Consider the following 20680-nt stretch of genomic DNA (forward strand, 5'->3'; position numbering starts at 1 on the left):
TTTACTTTTCTTTAACATTGCTAATTAAATTAAAACAAATTAAATCTAGCAGGCCGTTTGTGTTTTGGAGAAAAACCTTCAAGATTCTTATAATACTAATGTGTCACAGAGTTAGCAAAATGTAATATAAATGAACAAATAGGGAGCAAAAAATGGAGTTCATAGATACCAAACATGCTACACATGTGATTTGAATTAACCATGGTATGCAATTCTGAAACATTAATAATAACTAGTTTGAATTAATACATGGGCCAAATCATGAGATGGGATAATTGGATACGTTTATTTCTCAAGTGGTTATATATTGGATTAAAAGGGTTTAAAGATCATTTTCAACAAGAGTTAACTGAGTCAAACCTTTTTAGAAATTCTTTTGCGTCGTAAACTGTCTTTATGTGTCCTGTACACCTGGTTCTGCTTGTGTTAGTTGCTGTTATCTCTAGCCCTTTGTTTGCTTGCTGGATAAGGGATATAATGGATTATTTGTTAAATATAACAAATAATTGTGTCTGATCTGTCTCAGTCGCTACAGAGATGAACTAGGAAAAAAGATTTCAAATGAGTTTTTCAGGCTTGAAACCAACCGTTTTAAAGGTTCCAGGTTCTACATGACTGTAGGAGCCCTGTGTGTACAGTAATTATAAATCATTTACAGTGAATGACAGTGTAGAGAAATATTTCCACTTATTAAAATGATTCATTTAACGAATATAATTTAGATAAGGTTTTTCATTTTTATTTGTGTAAACATTAAGCCTGAGTTGTTTTTTTGGTGCAGAAACAAAAGAGGTGAAATACAATTTATTATTGCAGAGCTTTATTCCTTCATGGAGATATGATGTCCATACAGACTGCCTGAAAGCTGACATGCAGTTGTGTTACCTCGTAGCGTTTTAACACAAAAGGGAGAATGAGCCCTGTTCCTCCATGCCCTCTCCTCATCTCTGGAGTCTCGTCACCCCAAAGAATCTCCCAAATCCTTCATATTGGCAGCACATTCAAGCTTTTGAACCCATTGAAAACAACACTATATCGTCATGACTTAACATAATTAATTCAAAACATTCAAACAGATGTGGGCAGTGCAAAGACAAAACAGGGAAGTACGTTCACAGTTTACAGGCTATGAAGCAATAGCAGAATTAGGGGACCAGGAAGGGGTTGAAGGTGGCGTTTAGAAGCACTTGCGATGCACAATGGATGGTCCGGCCTCGTCGTACTCCTGCTTGCTTATCCACATCTGCTGGAAGGTGGAGAGAGAGGCCAGGATAGAGCCGCCAATCCATACTGAATACTTGCGTTCAGGTGGGGCGATGATCTGTGTACATACAAGGTAGAATCAGTGTCAGTATTTTCTGAAAAAAAAAAAAAAAATTTATATATTTTTCATTCAGTTAGCGTTTATTTTAAAGTAACATTGTGGCTTTAGTTTTATGATAACCCTGGCTCAAAGAGAAACTGATTAATTAGAAAAAAATATATATTTTAATCAGATATTCCTTATCAGCCTGAGACCTTGATCTTCATGGTGCTGGGGGCCAAAGCAGTGATCTCCTTCTGCATTCTGTCTGCTATACCAGGGTACATGGTGGTACCTCCGGACAGCACGTTGTTAGCGTACAGGTCCTTACGGATGTCAATGTCGCATTTCATGATGCTGTTGTAAGTGGTTTCATGAATGCCAGCTGATTCCATTCCTAACACAAAGTGCAAATCAATGCATTTAAGCCTGTGTATCAAAGTGCTCTGAATTCATCGTTTGAAAAGAGATGGGAAGAAAACCTCACCGATGAAGGATGGCTGGAAGAGCGTCTCAGGGCAGCGGAACCTCTCATTGCCAATAGTGATGACCTGTCCATCGGGAAGCTCATAGCTCTTCTCCAGGGAGGAGGAAGAGGCTGCGGTGGCCATCTCATTCTCAAAGTCCAGCGCGACATAGCACAACTTCTCCTTGATGTCACGGACAATTTCTCTTTCAGCTATAGAAGGCAGATGATTTTGGCGTGATTGGCATGATAATGTTTTTTTTTCTCACCTGATGGAGTTTTGGTTCCTTGCCATTGTTGCCTTGGCTTTTGGCTTGCTTAGTTGGGGACACTTAATATTCAACAATATTACTGATCTGCCTGCATTGACATCATTATATGAGAACTGATCTGAGCTGGATGATGACATCACTGTTTTTCAGAGCGGCAATATATATAAATTAACTAAATTAATAACTTTTTTACAACAAAAATTATCCATCACTGAACTGAGGCTGGACTATAACACTATTATCTGCTGTACAGCAGAAACAAACTTTGTTGCATTATTTTCCTGTTATTACTGTAAAGCTACTTTGAAACAATCTGTATTGTAAAAAGCGCTGCTATATAAATAAAGGTGACTTAACTTGACTTGGTAATGGGTATGACAATGTTGATATGTTTGGTATTGAGAGAATAGATCTGCTATGCTGCTGCTGCTGTACAATATAGCATACATGAATTACCCGTAGCAGATCTATACAGGTGGAGCTGGGGAAGGTGGAGGGTTTCTGAAAGCGCACTGTAAATGCTACCGAAAATGCTGACCAGTATTTGAAGGTTGAGCAGCAAGCTCACTGGCTACTGATACAGCAGGAACTAATCAGCTGTGCCCTTTAGAGAATGGTATGATTGCAAGCAGATTGAGTTAAAGATATCAGCCTGTGCCATCAAGAGTTTCATGACAGTATATATTATAGTATGATGTTTCATATCATTATACTGGTACTGTATATGTCCAGGCCCACCAGTTGTGACGAATGAGTAGCCTCTTTCGGTTAGGATCTTCATGAGGTAGTCAGTAAGATCACGGCCGGCCAAATCCAAACGCATAATGGCATGTGGAAGAGCGTAGCCCTCGTAAATGGGCACATTATGGGTGACACCATCACCAGAGTCAAGGACAATGCCTGGTCAAGAAACAGAAAGCATTTGGTAATGCACCCTCGCAGCATTTTAAGTCAAAGATGTGCTGTGACCTGTTTGACAGGTGAACTGACCTGTTGTACGCCCTGAAGCATAGAGGGACAGCACCGCTTGGATAGCTACATACATGGCTGGAACATTGAAGGTCTCGAACATGATCTGCAAAGTGAGAACCAACAATCAACCAAGTGCTTTCAGATTTACTGAAAGGCTAGGTAAAAATAGAGATTTTCTGATTACCCAAATCTTCTTTTTGACAATCCCAACAGATCGATTCTTAAAATCAATCATCAAGATTGATTTTAAGATAAGTCATTCTGTGTAAGCTGCATCAATGCATATTTCTATAGAACTGTCATCTCTGGCTGAAGAAACATACAACCTGATCAGTATTATCTGATTAGCTGGTTGTTTTTAGTGAATCAAAAATTCCCTAAAAAACTCACTCTTATGAGCCAATCCTTTAAATGAACAGTGAAAACCTGACAAGTTGCAATTTGAAGCAATCTGAAACACATTATAACTAACTGCTCTCTGCTAATTCATTATGGGTCCGTATTTTTTTTTTTTTTTTTTTAAGAAATTTATTTTACAACGAAAAAAAATCAATATAACAAGAAACAAAACCATGCATGAACACATTAAATTTATCAAAAAAGGTATAAGGCATGTATAATGTAATAAAAAACTGTTGTTCTTTTGAACTGTATAATAATAAAAGAATCCTGAAAAAAAAAATCATCTGTTTTCAAAATGAGTAATAATTAGAAATGATTCTTGAGCACTAAATCAGCATATTAGAACAATTTCTGAAGGATCAACTGACACTGAAGACTGGTGTAATGATACTGAAAATTCAGCTTTGCAATAACAGGAATTCATTTACTTTTACAGAAAACAGTTATTTTAAACTGTAATAATATTCACATAATATTCATTTTACTGTTTTTTTTTTATTTATTTTTATAAAAAGCAGCTTTGGTGAGCATAAGAGAGTTTTCTTTCAAAAACCATAAAAAATCTTACCGACCCCACACTTTTGAAAGGTTATGTAAGCAGAACGGACATTATAATGTACTTGGAACCAAATTGAGAGATGGATGGAACTGGAATTAGCATTTTTGAGTAGTTTGGGAATTTCCTAAGGGTTTTTAGAATAGCAAATTTTTTATTCAAAATTAAAATAAGGTCTGTGGTTAACGTGACTTGACTTTCATATTATGTTATAGCCTACAACATAAGTTACACATACCTTGCATACCTCAAACATTCATTTAAAGCCATTGTGTGATTTTTTTCTACTACTGACAGTCATAGCAGTTAAATGATCATTTCTATGCCTACATATAAAGCACACACACACAGCAGCTTCAACATTCAATTTTGAGGTTTGACAGTGTGTAATTTATGTAGAGCAAAAAAAAAAAAAAACGATTTTACTTACAAACTTGTGTCACAATTAAACAACTCAACAGTTTATTTGTATGTGCACTTGTTTTGTCACAGACACAAGGCCTTTTGCTTTGACATACTGCACGCTAAATGCTGCGGGTGTTGAGTGAAATCACTGTTTGTCTGGTGAAACTAATGTAGGTGTATCTGATAAACATCTCAATACCCTAAGGGCTTAATGGAGACGTCAGAGCAAATGCTTGTCCGGTTTTTTATACTTGTATATCTTACAGATCTTACACAATCAGCTTTCTCTTTCAGTTAAGCCCTAACCTGGGTCATCTTCTCCCTGTTGGCTTTGGGATTGAGGGGGGCTTCTGTCAGCAGAGTGGGGTGCTCCTCTGGAGCCACACGGAGTTCGTTGTAGAAAGAGTGATGCCAGATCTGTTAAACATAAACAACAGACATTAACGAGCAAACCGCTGTCACATCAAATGTGGATGTGGATCAAGTTAAGGATGATAGATGGGCATATGAATCACTTTGGGCTCAAGTGTGGAATGTGAACGCTGTTTCTCACACTTTAAACAACAGATTGAGTAGACCAGAGATAGATTAGCATCTGTTGTATGCATGTGTTTGATGATGACACCATGTTGCGTGAAATGTGCAAGGGATATCTCAAAGAGTGAGTCATAAGCAGGAATCGTTTGAGTTTTTCGGAAAAGTGCTTAGGTCCCGAGAATGTATGTGTTGAGACTAGTGGTGATGCAGGTGTTTCTGATGAAATCTCAGACCTTGAGTGCCATTATATTGAAATGTACAACAGAATTATGGAAAGATTGCAGAACATAAATTCAAGCCTTATGATAAGCCATGTTTGCTGAAGGAGAGATATTTTTAGTAGACTGTTTAGACTTGGTTTGTTATCTGTTGGCTTGTTTGATAGGATCTGCTTACTTTTTCCATGTCGTCCCAGTTTGTAATGATGCCGTGCTCAATAGGGTACTTTAGGGTCAGGATTCCCCTTTTGCTTTGAGCCTCATCACCAACGTAACTATCTTTCTGCCCCATTCCCACCATCACACCCTGAGGAAAAAGTAAAACCGGTCAAGGCACGAACACAAGTCGTACACAATGAACAGCCCCAAAAAGTAAGAGTGAGTTCTAGTTAATTCTATCTTAATCTCTTCTATACTTGAATGCAGACAATCTGGGATGTAGTCCAACTTTCCCTAAAACATTTGGAATCAGATCAAGAATAATAAGTAAGAGGCGCAGGGCATAACAGAAACTTTTGAAAGGTTATGTAAGCAAAATGTACATTATAATTTAAATATACTTGGATTGCAAGTGCACTTTGCTAACCTCAAATACAAGCTCAATCAAAGCATTTTATGTTGTTGTTGTGTCAAATGTACTCATTGATGTAGGCTGCAGTACTTATCGGCCCCTAGTGTTGTGTTGAGGGACGCTCACCTGGTGTCTGGGACGACCCACTATGGAGGGGAACACCGCTCTGGGAGCGTCATCCCCGGCGAAGCCTGCCTTACACAGTCCTGATCCATTGTCGCACACAAGGGCAGTACTTTCTTCGTCGTCACACATTTTCAGCTCAGATTTCCTTCCTTACTCCAACAGGAGACAATCACTGCAAGAAAGTGTCATCATCAATGTTATATACATACTTTTAAACAGTTTTAAATCCCCTTTTGGACTTGTAAATCCCATTTTGGGCTCCCAATTGGAAAAATGATTCATAAATGAAATAAAATGAAAAAATGATGTACAAAAAAATGCCAGTTTTCTTTAAGATGTAGGGATAGTTTATATATTCATTATAATTAGCTTAATATAAAAACATTAAAAGTCAATGGTATGTGCTCATTTACATGGGAAATAACCATACGTGCTTAACAATAAAGTTTTCACCACACCCTTTTGAACCATGAAGAGGAATACTACAAAGAATGTAAGGTGTACCTGGCAAGTTCATTCATAAACTAATTCATACTCACCTGTTTTTTCCTGTTAAGCATAAAGGGAACATAATTTGTTTAAAATGTTGCTTTAAACTTTGCTTTGGCAACATTTTGTATCGCTAACTCTGATGTAATGCAAGAAATTATAAACAAAAATGCATTAATAATTTGGAGAAAATGCACACACACACACACACACACACACACACACACACACACTTTCTAAACATCCGTCCTGCAGCCCTTACTGAGTGCACTATGGGAAAATTTCCTAATTTGGAAATGATGGAGAAGCATGTCTGTCTTTGGACTCTCCCTCCCTTTGCCTCTGCCTCTCTACAATATTTTATGAAAAAAGAGAGTGGGTGAAAAAAAGAGGGGATGGGTCAGTGGTCCAGAAGAACCATATTTAGTCATAAACCTCACAAATCAAATGGGCTTCCACAGCGTCCAGATTTTCTAAGTGTTCACCTTAATTTAACAACACACACGCACCATCAGAGCCTTTAACATTTAGCATCATCATGAAATCACATTACAGACACTAAAGATGCCACCTCAGACATGTAGATATGTAATAGTTCTAAAACATAAATGCTTTTAGAAAATATAATTTGAGTGTAGGTGAAATCGTTCTGTAAAAGGAAAATGTATCTATACTTTAAGGAAGCTAATCTTTAGAAACACTTGATTTATCATCAGTGTAAAAACATTACACAATAATGAAGATTAATTTTTTCTCACAAAACACCAACCAATATAACCAACACATCTTGAAAGCAGCTTACACCTGTGCAGAAACCATTTCTCTATACAATTAGATATAGACAGCAAATTTCAAGTTAAAGCACTCCATAAAACATTATCTGAGTCTTGCAAAGTACAAAATCGGGTAGACAGATGGAGAAGGAGATCGAGAGAGCGAGGATGCGAGTGGTGTGAGGTGAGGTAAATGACACTTACCCTGACAGTGCTGGGCCGGGGGAGGGGATTTAGCCACTTGGTGATGGTGTGCTACTCACTGGCTTGTGGTGTACTTATGTAGTTCCCATCCCTGCTCACCGCACCCTCCCACATCCCAAACAAGGAGCCTGGGCTGCACTCAGATCGGTAGCCTCACTCCACTAAAGCCTTATAGGGATGACTGGGAGAAAACACTCCAATCCGGGCGGCAGCCCTCCTGCCTCATCACTCAGGGCATTCCAATGGCCCTTTTTGTTTTTTCTCCTCCGAAATTTTGGGGACCTCACCATGCAGGAACATAAACAGAGCTGGGCCCTGCCCTACTACTAGGACACACATCAAGGTCCACACCTGAGACAGAGAAAGAACAGCACAATTAATTTGGATCACATCATTACAGAGTTAGATCACACACTGAAAGTACCTGGGAGTGGAAAAGTTCAAACTACTATGTATTTATGTATATATCAACTAGAGAACTGGTAACCTGCAACCTATTTGTACACATATGGACAAAAGTTTGGGATCAGTAAGATATTATATTGTTTGTGAAAGAGGCCTCATGCTCATCATGCTCATAATATATATATATATATATATATTCTTTATTTTATTTTTATCATCTGTGTTTTGTCGCTGTCATTCTGCCTGTGCACTGGAAGCTTAAGCAAACTTGGCAATAAAACTCATTCTTGTTCTGATATTGTGAAATAGTATTACAATTTAAAAGAACTGTTTTCTATTTTAGTATTTTAAAGTGTAATTTATCTGTGTGATTGAAAATCAGAATTTTCAGCAGCACTCCAGTCTTCTGTGTAAAATGATCCTCCGAAAATCATTCTGTTTTGATTTGATGCTCAAGTACAGCATTAGCTTGAAGTGTCTTTACTGTCACTTTTGATCAATTTAGTGCATCCTCTCTGAATAAAGGTATTAAAAGAAAACAATTCTTAACTGATCCCAAACTTTCAAAATGGTATACTGTAGGCTATAGGCATTTTGGGCAACTAAAATATGTTTAAAACACTATGTAAGACTAGAACTGTTAGATTAAAAAAAAAAAAAAAAAAGTAGGAATTTCAGGTGTAGCATCAACTGACAAGTTTCAGCTGTGATAAGGTCTTCTAAAGAGATCTGATTCTGTGAAAGATAATAACACATTTTGAAAACATCATGGACAGTAAACTGAATGCAGTAAATTAAAGTGTTACATTCAGTGGCCAAATTTTCCAGTGGAAATCTTACATTTTTGCTAAACAAATATCTAGAACCTTATGTCAAGACATAACAGGGAATAATTTTATGAAGTTTTATTCATGGTGTGTCGTTTTTATCTGCAGGACAATTAAAGCTGCAGAATTTTCCGCCTGAGACGACCTGTTTGGAACAATTTGCTTGACTAACACTGAAGCCAAATTTAAGGTTGTAAGAAAGGGAAAAAAACAAAACAAGATGCAGTCAGTCATATAAGGAAGTATAACAACAAAGACATTCTAAATCTATGCTGAATTATGGAGAATTAAATCTTGCATAATCATCCAACCGGTTGCCTTGCCTGTTGATGACTGAAATGCTAAAAATACACCCATTAAGTAATATATTATTAGGGATTCAAAGGAGTTTCAGTTCAAAGACACTAATTACAACCGCAGTTTCATGTAGTTAATTTCAGAGTTTCTATCTGTCCTTGGATCATGTGATATACTGGCTCAAGCCTACAATGGAAAAATGTCATGGAATGCTCAATCTGATTAACCAACAGTCAGACAATGTGGCAGAGATAAATGCAAAAAATTCACACAGATGCATGGAACACACAATCACAACAATAGTTTAGAGAAAGGGAAGCCTGTGATGCAACACACACGCAACTAGTTACACCAGTTCACCTTAGGCACGGTTAGCCCCTATTTTTTTCTTTTCGGATACATTCCATTTTGTCCGGGATTATTCTCAAGTAAACAAACTTGCAGAATGTGTCTGTCTCATTTTAGGCCATTTTCTGCTCAGCTCTCCTCATTCAAGGCAAGAGCTCGCGTTTCCCTTCCCCTTCAGGAGTGAGCGCAGCCTTGTCGCACCAAAAAAGGAACTGTTCTGTAAATAAGAAGAGTCTTGGCAGTCCACTGCGCTCAGAGGCATGTAAGGCAAGAAATGACCCCTCTGAAGGTGTGGTCTGGGAAATCACACAAAACACTGTCTGTTTCAGAGAAATACAGTGCATGTTGTATACAAATGTCTCTGTCCTTGCGTGTATGGGAGAAGACCCCACGGATGGGGGAAAGGCCAGAAGAAGAGAATTGTTTGCTCAACCTAGAATGAAATCTGTAGATACACTTTATGTGCCTATAGCAGCTTCATTGCCATGTTTAGATGTACTTCAGTCTCCCATCCCAACGCCTCGTATTCTGGAAGTACAGTATGACTCATCAGGGACAGTATTTTAATGCAGTAACATTGGCCGGCACATAATCTTACACATATTTTTTTCTACAATACAATTGCGTCATACAATTTTACCAACATTGTCTGACTAATTATAATATCTGTCTATGCATTGTATATCGCATTTACAATGTGCACTGGGCCAACTTTCCTAACTGCTTTTGAAATGTCTTTTTTCCCCTTAATCGGTGAGCCAACCACACCTTGTCAACACAAAATGAACCAGTATTTCAAGTCAATAAATCTGGGCATTAAAGGGACAGTTCACCCAAAAATTAAGCTCACTCCAGTGTTCCTAATCTGTATGACATTCTTATTTTGAAAAATTGTTCACATTATATTATACAGTATGTGCTTACAGTGTACGTACAGTGTAGTTAGCCAAGAAAGTACTGGCAATTTAAGTACGTTTTGGGTTAAGGTCAGGTTTAGGGGTAGGTTCAGGGTTAGGTTCAGTTAATTACAATAACTGGGTTAGTACCCAGTTATTGTAATTGTACCCAGTTATTGTAATTGTACTCAGTTATTGTAATTGTTATAATAAGTACATCATATGTACATGCAGAATTTACAATGGATTGTAAAATAACATGCTACTGAAAAACGTCTCTATTCTTTTGCCAGTAAAACAAAAGTCAATTGAGTCCAGTGTTGTTTTGGACCTCTTTTACTTTGATTGTATGGACAAAAACATTTGAAACATTCTTCTAAATATCTTCTTTTATGTTTCGCAGATAACAAATATGACACAGATTTGAAACAACATGGGTGTGAGTAAATAATGACCACTTTTTTTGTTTTTGGATGAGCTGAGCTTGATATTGACAGAGCCTATTAGCAGCATGTAGAAGAGTTTGCTACTGGGCGGTGGATAAAACCTCTGCTCATTTGGATTGTGCTTTGACCGAAAATGGCAAAGCAGCTGTGCTCTTAATGGAGTCCAGCCTGCGTCTTATTGGACACCTAGCATCAACAAGCATCTACTCACAAGCAGCTCTGGAATGCCTTATGACAGTAGCATGCAATGCTGTGCATTATCACTGTTCCTCAATCTCACAATCCTCAATGTGCTATTTCGTGCTTAGAAACTCCCCATTGATGATTCAACTCTTTAAAACTTGAAAGTGCGTGAGAGATGAAAATAGAGACTAAAAGGGAAGGATGCAGAGACAGAGGGAGTTTTTTCCCCACATGTCTGTATGCATTGCAAGCAATAAATTCAGTTAGCTAACCAAATGGAAAAATGCCTGCATACTGGTTTCCTGTCTCCTAATATTTTTTTTTTTAACCAAAGTTCAAATACTCATAAGCTGTCAAATACTCATGTCCACTCACTGCATCCATTCCTGTTTTGCCCCCTTGTGGCTATTATTTTAAGCAGAAATCAATAGTGTTGACAGTGAGGATACTCAAGCAACTTCTTAATGATGGAATAAAGAAATATAGAAATAAGCACATACATGTTGTTGCACCTATCATTTTTTACTACATTCCATAGGCGTAATGGCTTTTATACTGTACAAACTGTATATTATATTCCCCTACACTAAACCTATCTATCACAGAAAACTTTCTGCATTTTGAAATTTTTAATAAAACATTGTTTAGTATGTTTTTAAGCCTTTTGAATCATGATGACTCAGGAAATGTCCTCATAAACTATGTTTACATTGTAATAACAGTGTAATACCCATGTCAGCATACAGATTTGTGTAAATCATAAAAACAAGTATATATACACACACACACACACACACACACACACACACACATAATTTGAACGTTGGGTTTCAATAATGATGTTTTTACTGACAAACTGTATATTATATCCCCTTACCCTATACCCCTAAACAAAACACTCCCCAAAAACTCTCTGCATTCATATATTCATATTCAATATTATTTATAAGCTGTTTTCCTGGCAAAAAAAAAATCTCCCCACAAAGTAAAAAATATTCCTGTATAGCCATATATCTTAAATGTCATTTTCCAGTGCTATTGTCAAAGAAAAAAGATAAAGTTCACTGAAAATACATTGACCTTTTTTTTTTTAAATAAAATAAAATAAAAATCATAGCAGGGCATGTTGTCACACTTTTTAAGTTGTCATGTAGGCTACAATGGAACAGCCACACAGCCCAATCAGTAGTGTAATTAATAAATTGTATACATTTACAACATACATTTATAACATTTAAAATGTTAAATGTAAAAAATACTGTGATATTGAAGTTTTTAGAAGACTCAGTGCCTGAATTGCCAAGTTATTGATATGTAGCAGCTAGCTCCGGTCTCTCCAACAAAATTAACCAATTAACCAAAATGACACCAAACATCTTCATAAATCAGTAATAGCGCACTTAATGGTTTTTTTTTTTAGTGCAGATGTTCGTTTGACTTGTTTAACTTGCCATCATATGTTGTTTCCGCGTATTTCATCACGATGTGAATTGTGAAAAGGAAACCTTGAATAGAAAGCGGACACGTCATGGACTTTCCCCTCGAGGTGGTTGAACATGACGAAAGGCGTTTTACTTTCCACAGTTTCGCTTTGTCACGTGGATCAACACACTGCAGATACTCTCAAAGGGGCGCTGCATTCACCCTTCGTAGGCCTATCTGAGATATTTTCTCAACACAATTATGTTTTAAAAATAGTTAACATTAATTCATTGTATGTGTAGGCTACTATTTGATCAATTTGATTGTAGTTTTTCATACAATTGAAATGAGTGTTTTTGAGAAAAGTGTGAAAATCTGATAATCATAATTAGCCTAAATGTGGTTAATCCACGACTTTACTTGCAGTCTTTTTTCCCCCCCATTCCAAATCTTAATTTTTTTTTTTATGTTTTAAACATTTGTAAATATTACACATTTGTAATTCTTAATAATCATTTGACCTAGATGATCTGTGGTCTACACAAGCAGGAAACTCATGAATGTGGTCGTGGCATGTTTCAAGACACCACAAACTACCCGTGAAAAATATGCCAGAGAAAAAAAATTGACATCACACACTCATCGAATACACAAATACATAAACAAAAACAATTTATTTTGTTTCAGGGCACACATCGTGTTACTCTGACTATTCTCTTTAAACTTCGCATACAAAAATAAACTGAGCTCTTATCGCACTCATCGGAAGGAAAATATTAGAGACGGAAGACATTAGTGTATTCACCTATTATGTGGTCATTATGTACATCTGCTTGATTTCCCCTCTGTTTCTGCCTTACATTGCGGTTCCCTTCATGTGGAAAAAAGTCTTGAAAAAAAGGGTATTCCAAATGTATTTAAATTTAGAACATTACGATATTGCCAAAATATAATGTCCAGTGGCACATTATTTGATTATGTTTAGGCAAACCACATGCCACAGTTTCAATTGTAGACTAATGCTAATCCATACATTCAAACAAATAGAGAAATGTTTAGATAGCTCCACCGTTTTTTTTTTGTTGTTGTTGTTTTTTTTCAAACAATTGTGAGGGAATAATTTTATGAATGGTTTAGTTGTTTCTGCATATTAAGCTGAGATAGGTGAAAGTATTTTAACTAGATATGAACAATAGCCTTTAAATTTTGCTGATACCAATAAGATTATAATTCATGTTATGGCAGATATTGTCAACCATTTTAATTCTACAAGGCATCACAACATTATAATTTACAATAATTCTGAGAAATGAATTTTGAATGATATTTAACAGTATTGTTAAATTATTAGTATTTAAAGATTAACTGTAACGCAATGGTAATCTATTAAAAAAAGAGAAATGAGATCAACTGTTGACAGACAGCAATAGATAAAAAAAACTATCTGATATTGACCAATATCGGTACAGATTGTGCATCCATAATGAAAAATAAATGCACACTTCACCTTTGAAAAGAAGCAAAAATGAATTAAACGATTTCAGGAGATTTTGTGTCCAAAAATAAGACCACATGCAGAGTATCAGACTGTTATGATAATCTTGGATCCGTTGCTTTATCTCAGAAATGAATGTTGTTGTTGATCACTTTTGTTATTTTTGCTGGAACTCTCTTTCCTGTGAACTGTCATCTCCATTGCCAAACAGGCCTCAACATTAGATTTCTCAATAGCACTATACTTCGATGTGAGATCTAGTAAATCACACCAGAAGGCCATGAACTGAGTAAGCAGTGCGAATCATGATATGTGTGATAAGCTTTATGTCTCCTATTGGCATCAGAATGCAAGTCTCAAGAAGAACAAGTTTGTACAAGGAAGCATTGAGTCATATTGATATTATTTACACTCCATCAACCATTCAGCTTTAAGCTTGTCTCTTTCTGTCTCTTTTTTATTATAATATGTATTGAAGCACATTTCTAAAACTCAGATTCAATGCATGATAACTTCTGTGAATGAATATGTCTTTTAGAAAGCAATTATCTTTAGCAGTGTTCTGAATGCCAAACAGCTTTCATCCCAAAGTCAGTTGGTGTTCATTTGTGAAGATTAGTTTAGTGAACGAGATGTTTAGGAGTCCTAAACTTTTGTTGCTCACAGAGCTTATTTTCAGCATTAATCCATAGTCAATGGAAAATATTGGCTCTTCGTCAAGGGAATTAAGGTGATACAAATGATACGTTTACACAACAACAATGTACTAAAAACAGGAAAAAATATTTGTTGCATATTTTGCTTACAGACGACACCATTGTCAAAACGATCCCTGTTCACACGGATCCGTGAAAATTACTAAAATGCTGTATTATGCTGCCAGGCCAGTAGTTGGCGATGCCACTTTTTAAGAAACACTATGTGCCCATAGACTGAACACGTAATGCGCAAGACGTCACTGTTTTCACAAATTCAAGTTTTTGTAGTTTACACGGAGACGATCAAAGGTATCGTTTTCAAAAACTTGCACTTTGAAACCCGTTTTCAAAAGTTTGCATTTTCAGGCCCCCCTCGTGTGAACGTGTAAAATTGTAATTTTTTTTGAATGTTTTTAGTTTAAAATGGTGTCGTGTAAATTGCCCTTTAAGTCAGTTTGGGTCGTTTGACACAGATGTACATGAGTAATACAAGGTGTGTTGTGTGATAACATAAAACAATACGGGGAAACCAGTAATAATTATAAATAAATTAATGAGTAAATTAGGTTTTATAGTGACACAAGATGTACATAAATTCAATATAACCAGGTTGACAGTCAGAGTGAATGATGGAGAGAGTATGGGTTGGAGTGGGTTGTTTGTTCGCAGACATTGGTTATTACATATCTTGAATGGAAATTTGTAGTCTAATAAACTATTGGAAAGTTTGATTCATTCCTTTAATCAGTTAAAAGAATCATAAAAGATTCAGACTCGATGTGTTGAAGTCTCCATAATATATAGTGTTCTAGTTCAGTTTGCTACTCTAACCCTAATTAATCCCCGTATTGTGTTTGTCACATAAGTGATGGAATATTTGTACTGGTAATTAAGAAACATGACAAATAAGTTGTTTTTTAATAAGGCCACAACAGATTCTGTTTTTCTGCAGTTAAAGATTAAAGGTTGCTAAAGGTTGACAAAAAAAAAAAAAAAAAAAAACAACGTTAAATGGAAGTTTTTGGCCTGGGTGATGTTACATGAACCCTATCACACCCTACATTCATATTTTGAAATAAAAACCTCTTTAAGCAGACTGCTGACTGACTGCTGCTTTCACATGCCTGTCTTAACTTTCAACCACAGTATTTTATCTGAAGGTTTATTGCAGAATTATTTTTGTTGGACCACACCTCAATTTAAGTGTTACATGATTTCCCCTTTATGTCTGTAGGATATGTGTCTACAAAAAAACGTTAGATATACAAGACTTGGTATGTAGCCTACTGACATTGAACTGACAGGTCACATTAACAGTTACAGGGGATTATTGTGGGTTTTTATCATTACACATGTCAATCTCATTAACTTGTAGAGAAAAAATCCTCCACAGCTGCAAAATGGTTTCAATCATTTTAACAAGCCTTGCACTGTGAAAAGCTATACTAGTAGAATTTTGCATAAAATGCTTAGAATAGTCTTATAAGTTAGTAATAATTTTTTTCTCCCTTCAAGACGAATGTGGGAAGGTTACATTTTTCTATTTCTCTATTTTATTAATATTCTTTGTAAGTCCGTTACATGAACAGGTAGATCAAATTTGTATCAGAAAAGTAAGACCGATTAGCCCTAACTAATTTCTAGTTAGTCAGACTAGTTCTTAGACTAGTTCAGTCTTAATTAAGGAGCTATGTTTATGCAACTGGCCCCATGGTATTACAGATGTTCCAATGACTAACAGGGGCCTGAGGGTCCAGGGTGGTACAGAGGGCCCCATCAACAATGACAAAAAATGTCGGATAAGGCCATTGGACAATGAACACCAGGGGCCCAGATGGAAAATTGGCCCCAGGGCCCTTTCATGTCATGATCCAACCCTGAAATGATGTTTGGTCATGGAGTGAGTTCATAGTAAGCATCACACTTCAGTCAGGGGCATTTTCTCTGAGGAGGCAAGGGAGGCAGTGCCTCCTCAAAAAATTGGATGAGACAGTGATCCATATTACAAAAATAAAACCATGCAAATGTGTACAAAATGTATAAAATGTGTATAAATCACTTGTTTTTTTAAGGCAATGCTGTCCAACAGCGTAATTGACAATGAATGGGGGAAAGTCACATGAGTGGAGGCAATGCCTCCATTGTGCTATATGATTGTATATTACTTTTTTATGATTGAACATGATTGGTTAGTGCGATCATATCCAATCATAAAAATTCCTTCTCTCATTATCATGCACGATTTACGAATCGGTCTGAATTAACAAAATTACGGCATTAATGCGATGACTAATTAAAAAGTAAGTAAAAAACTCACTCATACCACCGCTTTATGTCACATCAAAATCAAACTCGAAATGACCTGAAAAAACATGATGACTGTGGGGTTTTTTTAGTGAGCAATTGGGGAAATTAAAGGTCCGTGTCTGTTATCTCCATGTCTGTGACCAGTGTTTACCGAGCTTGATGACTAATGAAAATAAGTTGACTATTAAAAAGAACAGCTGAACATCAGTTCACAAATAAAATATATAGGCCTAGGTTAAATTGTTATTGCCTTTAGTTATTATTTTGGAATGAATGTAAAAATGCTTAAAGAAAAACAAACTTGATGTGATTTATACTTGATTTGATCCTTGAAATATAACATTAATTACATAGTTAATATATAAACTAAATATTGTAGTTGGTTTCTCTCTTTTTTTGATTTAATGTTTATTTAACCAGTTTTACCGGTTTACTTGGACATACATTTTTCATGTCATATATATAAAAAAACTTTATATATATATAAATTTTAAAAAGCTGTGAGGACTTTGCCTCCTCATTTCAGAACACCACTGCACAGCACTGACTTCAGTATGACCAATACAGTGATTATTCTCTGTGAAAGTAAAAATAGCTGGCCCTAGTGCTGACAACACTCAATATATGTCAGTTAAGGAGTGTTTCAGAATTTTGGTTTAGTGTTGTATTTTAATTAAACTGGGTGTAATATCTTGTTGTTTTCAAGTCACCCACGCTATATTTATAGATTCCATTGGGGTTAAAAGCTCAAGGCTGTTCCACCTCACTCTCATTGTTTTCCATTTTCATTTGTGGCTTGCCAGTCATTAGGTTCCCCTTTTGAATTTCCTTCGTTTCTCAACTTGCCATTTCCTTCCTAAAGAAAAGTGTTTATTTTTGCTGGCATTTTACTGACTGCAGAAGGCATTTACCTCAGGAGTGCATTAGATCCACACTTATATTAAAAGGTAAAGTCATTTATTTGAGGTTTAAAAATGTTCCCTTATTCCAGTTTAATGAAACGCAGAGACAAACTATAAGTAGGCTTCCAGGTTGACTAAGCGCAAACTCTGCTTCTGTGGCATGATCAAACAGTCCTTATTTTTCAGTGATTTGAAAATCCGCTAGTGGACACGGTCCAAAGCATGTCCCACTTAACCTGCCATTAGTGCATGCCTTTGTCTGCCCATGCGCTACACTGATCTGCAGCCTCAGTGTTTCAGTGTTTCACCTGTATAACTGTTTGCTATTTTTATTTTCCACTATTGTAGGTAGGTCCTATTAATAGCCAGTGCTGGGTAGATTAGCCTACTAACAAATTGTAGTCGGTTACTAATTCCAAATTACATGACAAAAATTGTAGTTAGTAAACGTAATCCAATAGGCTACATTTTGATTACTTTTAGATTACTTTTTGACCTAATTTATCACCTAATTTTTTTTTTTTTTTACCTAGTTTATCACATTGATCCGAGTAGGATAATCTTGTACCATATTGATATAAAAATACCAAGAGAAAGACAATTCCATTCGTTAACAACATGAAGTTCATTATTACATTACTTCAGGGCATCCCAAACTGGAGTTCGTGATGGAGCAGGGGTTCATAAGTTGAATAATAATAAAAAAGCTATCAGTTAAAGCATTAAAAAAATAAAAATATTAAAATAAAATATTTTAATTTGTTTACCTGCACATGTCATGTGACCATTAATTGACATCAGAGAACCATGAACTTCATTTTTATTATTGTTATTAACTTATTATTGACCTAACTTATTAACTTAGAATTTCAGGGGGTACTTCAAGTAAATGTATTAGGTTAAAGATTCAAATAATGATAGCGTTTGTGAAATAAAAATTTCTGTAAATCCAGTGATCAAGTGCTGTTTGGATCTCATGACCAGTCACATGACCAGTGGCTGGTCTGTGTGTGCAGTTCCAAACCTAAAAAAGCTATATGCTTTTTTTTTTAGAGATGTCATTGGGAATTATTTTGATTAAACATTATGAGGGCACATGATAAAAAAAAAAATAACAAAAAAAAAAGTGCATGGATAATTTATAATAAACACTGATATTCCATTAAAAATGGTTATTTTGTTTTCATGAAGACTTTCATGTTATATTGTGCATTTAAAAAATAAAAATAAAAAATTATCTAAAAAAATACTGACATCACTTTACTGATCTAAATATACTGTAGCTGTCACGGAACAGAAGGAAACAGACAGGTAAATAAGTATATTAACAAGGTCTTTATTGAGCAGAGGCACAGAGTGGGACAGCAATTGAGACTGGTGAGTATGTAGTAGAGAATCAGAGTTGATTGAAGAACTTAGCTGAGTGTTAATCTTGGTTACTTGATTGTAGATTGTCGAAGAGGATGTGGCAGGCGGCAGGCAGATGACGGATCATAGAAGATGGAGTTCGGTAAAGGAATCCTTGAGGCAAGTATACACGGGTAGGTATCGGTAGGTATATATCTGTAAGTGTACGTAAGAACAGGACCAGACAAGGAAGTGAAGGAGAAGTGCCTCTCTATAGTGTGTGCTGTTGATGATGTGCAGGTGCAGTGAATCATAATTCCAGGGAAAGTGAACGAGTGGGTGGAGCGTGCTGATCTGGTGACTCCGTGACAATAGCCTTATCTTCTTTTTAGACTGGCACAGTATTAAGCAATTTCATGAAAAGTGTTTTTAGTTACTGCGTGTAAAATGTAAATGCCTAAAAACATTACAAATAATCCATTAATAATCTAAGATAAAGACAGCAATTACAGCGAAAGCGGTATACGACTCTCTCTCCAAATCCTTAGGAGAGACTCGGCTTGCCGGACACACCTTTTCTCATTCCAAACATCCAATCAAAATTGATGTGAAATTATAGTGTGTTCAAGTCATATCGGAAAGATCGTATTTACTGTACGAGTTGAACGCACACGAATGCCAAAGTCATAAATAACTAGTTGGAATCTCGGAATTTTCTTTGAGCCTGAGCCTGAGTTTATGGATGGGGGCTTGTCAGTGAGAAACATGGCGCAATACCACAACAGGCCTACTCATAGGTATTTAGCAGTGACAGTCTCAGTCTCTCTTTTTATTTACAACAAAACAAGCTAATTGCCTGCACAAAATATAGTAGTATTGTAATATAACATATGTGGCCTACCGATAAAGTTTACAGTGGCTTCATAAATTAATTAAAAAACAAAAAAGCAAAACACATCTGATGCAACTTTGCAAACCTAAGCTGTGCTGCCAAGTTCTTTTTAGAGAGAAGAGGCTTTCTCCTGGCATCCCTTCCAAACAAGCCACACTTGTCCTGTCTTTTTCTAATTGTACTGTCATGAACTTTAACATTTAACATGTCAGCTGAGGCCTGTAGAGTTTGAGGTGTAGTTCTTGGGTTTCTTTGCAGTTTCTCTTAGCAGTACACGGTCTGACCTAGGGGTGAATTTGCTGGGACGTCCATTCCTGGGAAGATTGGCAACTGTCTTGAATGTTTTCCACTTTTCCACTTTTTCCATTGCTGATGTCCTTCCTCACATTGTGTTAACACACACCTGAAGGCTCCAGACCTGCAAACTGCCAAAACCTCTGCTTTTATAGAGGTGATCACACTTGAAGATGATCAATTAATCAAGAGCATTTGATTAGCAGCGCTTGACTGTTACTTACCCTGTTAATTCCTGTGGAAGCAGTAAGGGTGCACTTAGTTTTTCTCACATGGCATCTCCATTTTGGCCCAGTTTTTGTTAAATAAATAATGACACGGTGTAATATGGTATGTGTTGTTGTTCATCTGGGTTGTATTTACCTAAATTTAATTTTTTATAATGTCCTGATACGTAAAACCATAGAATTCAAAAAGGGCGTACTTTCTTTTTCACATGACTGTAGTGAGACTATGGAGTACCTCAGTTTTATTTAGAGGCCCAAACTGAGCAAAAACATGATTTTTTTTTTTATACGGTCAAAAAGTAAGATGAAATTCTGATGTAATACATCAGTAATGACATTTTTATAACAGTGTAACAAACTATGACTTATTTAGATTAAATTTAATTTCTTAGTTGTATGA

At 36.1% G+C, this 20680-nt stretch overlaps 1 protein-coding gene across 1 annotated transcript; it reads right to left on the reverse strand.

Moving 5' to 3' along the window:
* Positions 1-268: 268 nt before the first annotated feature.
* acta2 (actin alpha 2, smooth muscle) lies at positions 269-7457 on the reverse strand. Its single transcript, XM_081393279.1, has 9 exons — positions 7295-7457; positions 5829-6000; positions 5310-5438; positions 4683-4793; positions 3032-3116; positions 2780-2941; positions 1791-1982; positions 1519-1700; positions 269-1321 (listed from the first exon to the last, which is right to left on the reverse strand). Exons 2-9 carry the CDS (start codon positions 5955-5957, stop codon positions 1178-1180), a joined length of 1134 nt encoding a protein of 377 aa, XP_081249405.1. The 5' UTR covers positions 5958-6000; positions 7295-7457; the 3' UTR covers positions 269-1177.
* Positions 7458-20680: the final 13223 nt, after the last annotated feature.

Source organism: Scardinius erythrophthalmus (genome assembly GCF_964197995.2).
Source record: "Scardinius erythrophthalmus genome assembly, chromosome: 18".
NCBI classification, from domain to species: domain Eukaryota; kingdom Metazoa; phylum Chordata; class Actinopteri; order Cypriniformes; family Leuciscidae; genus Scardinius; species Scardinius erythrophthalmus.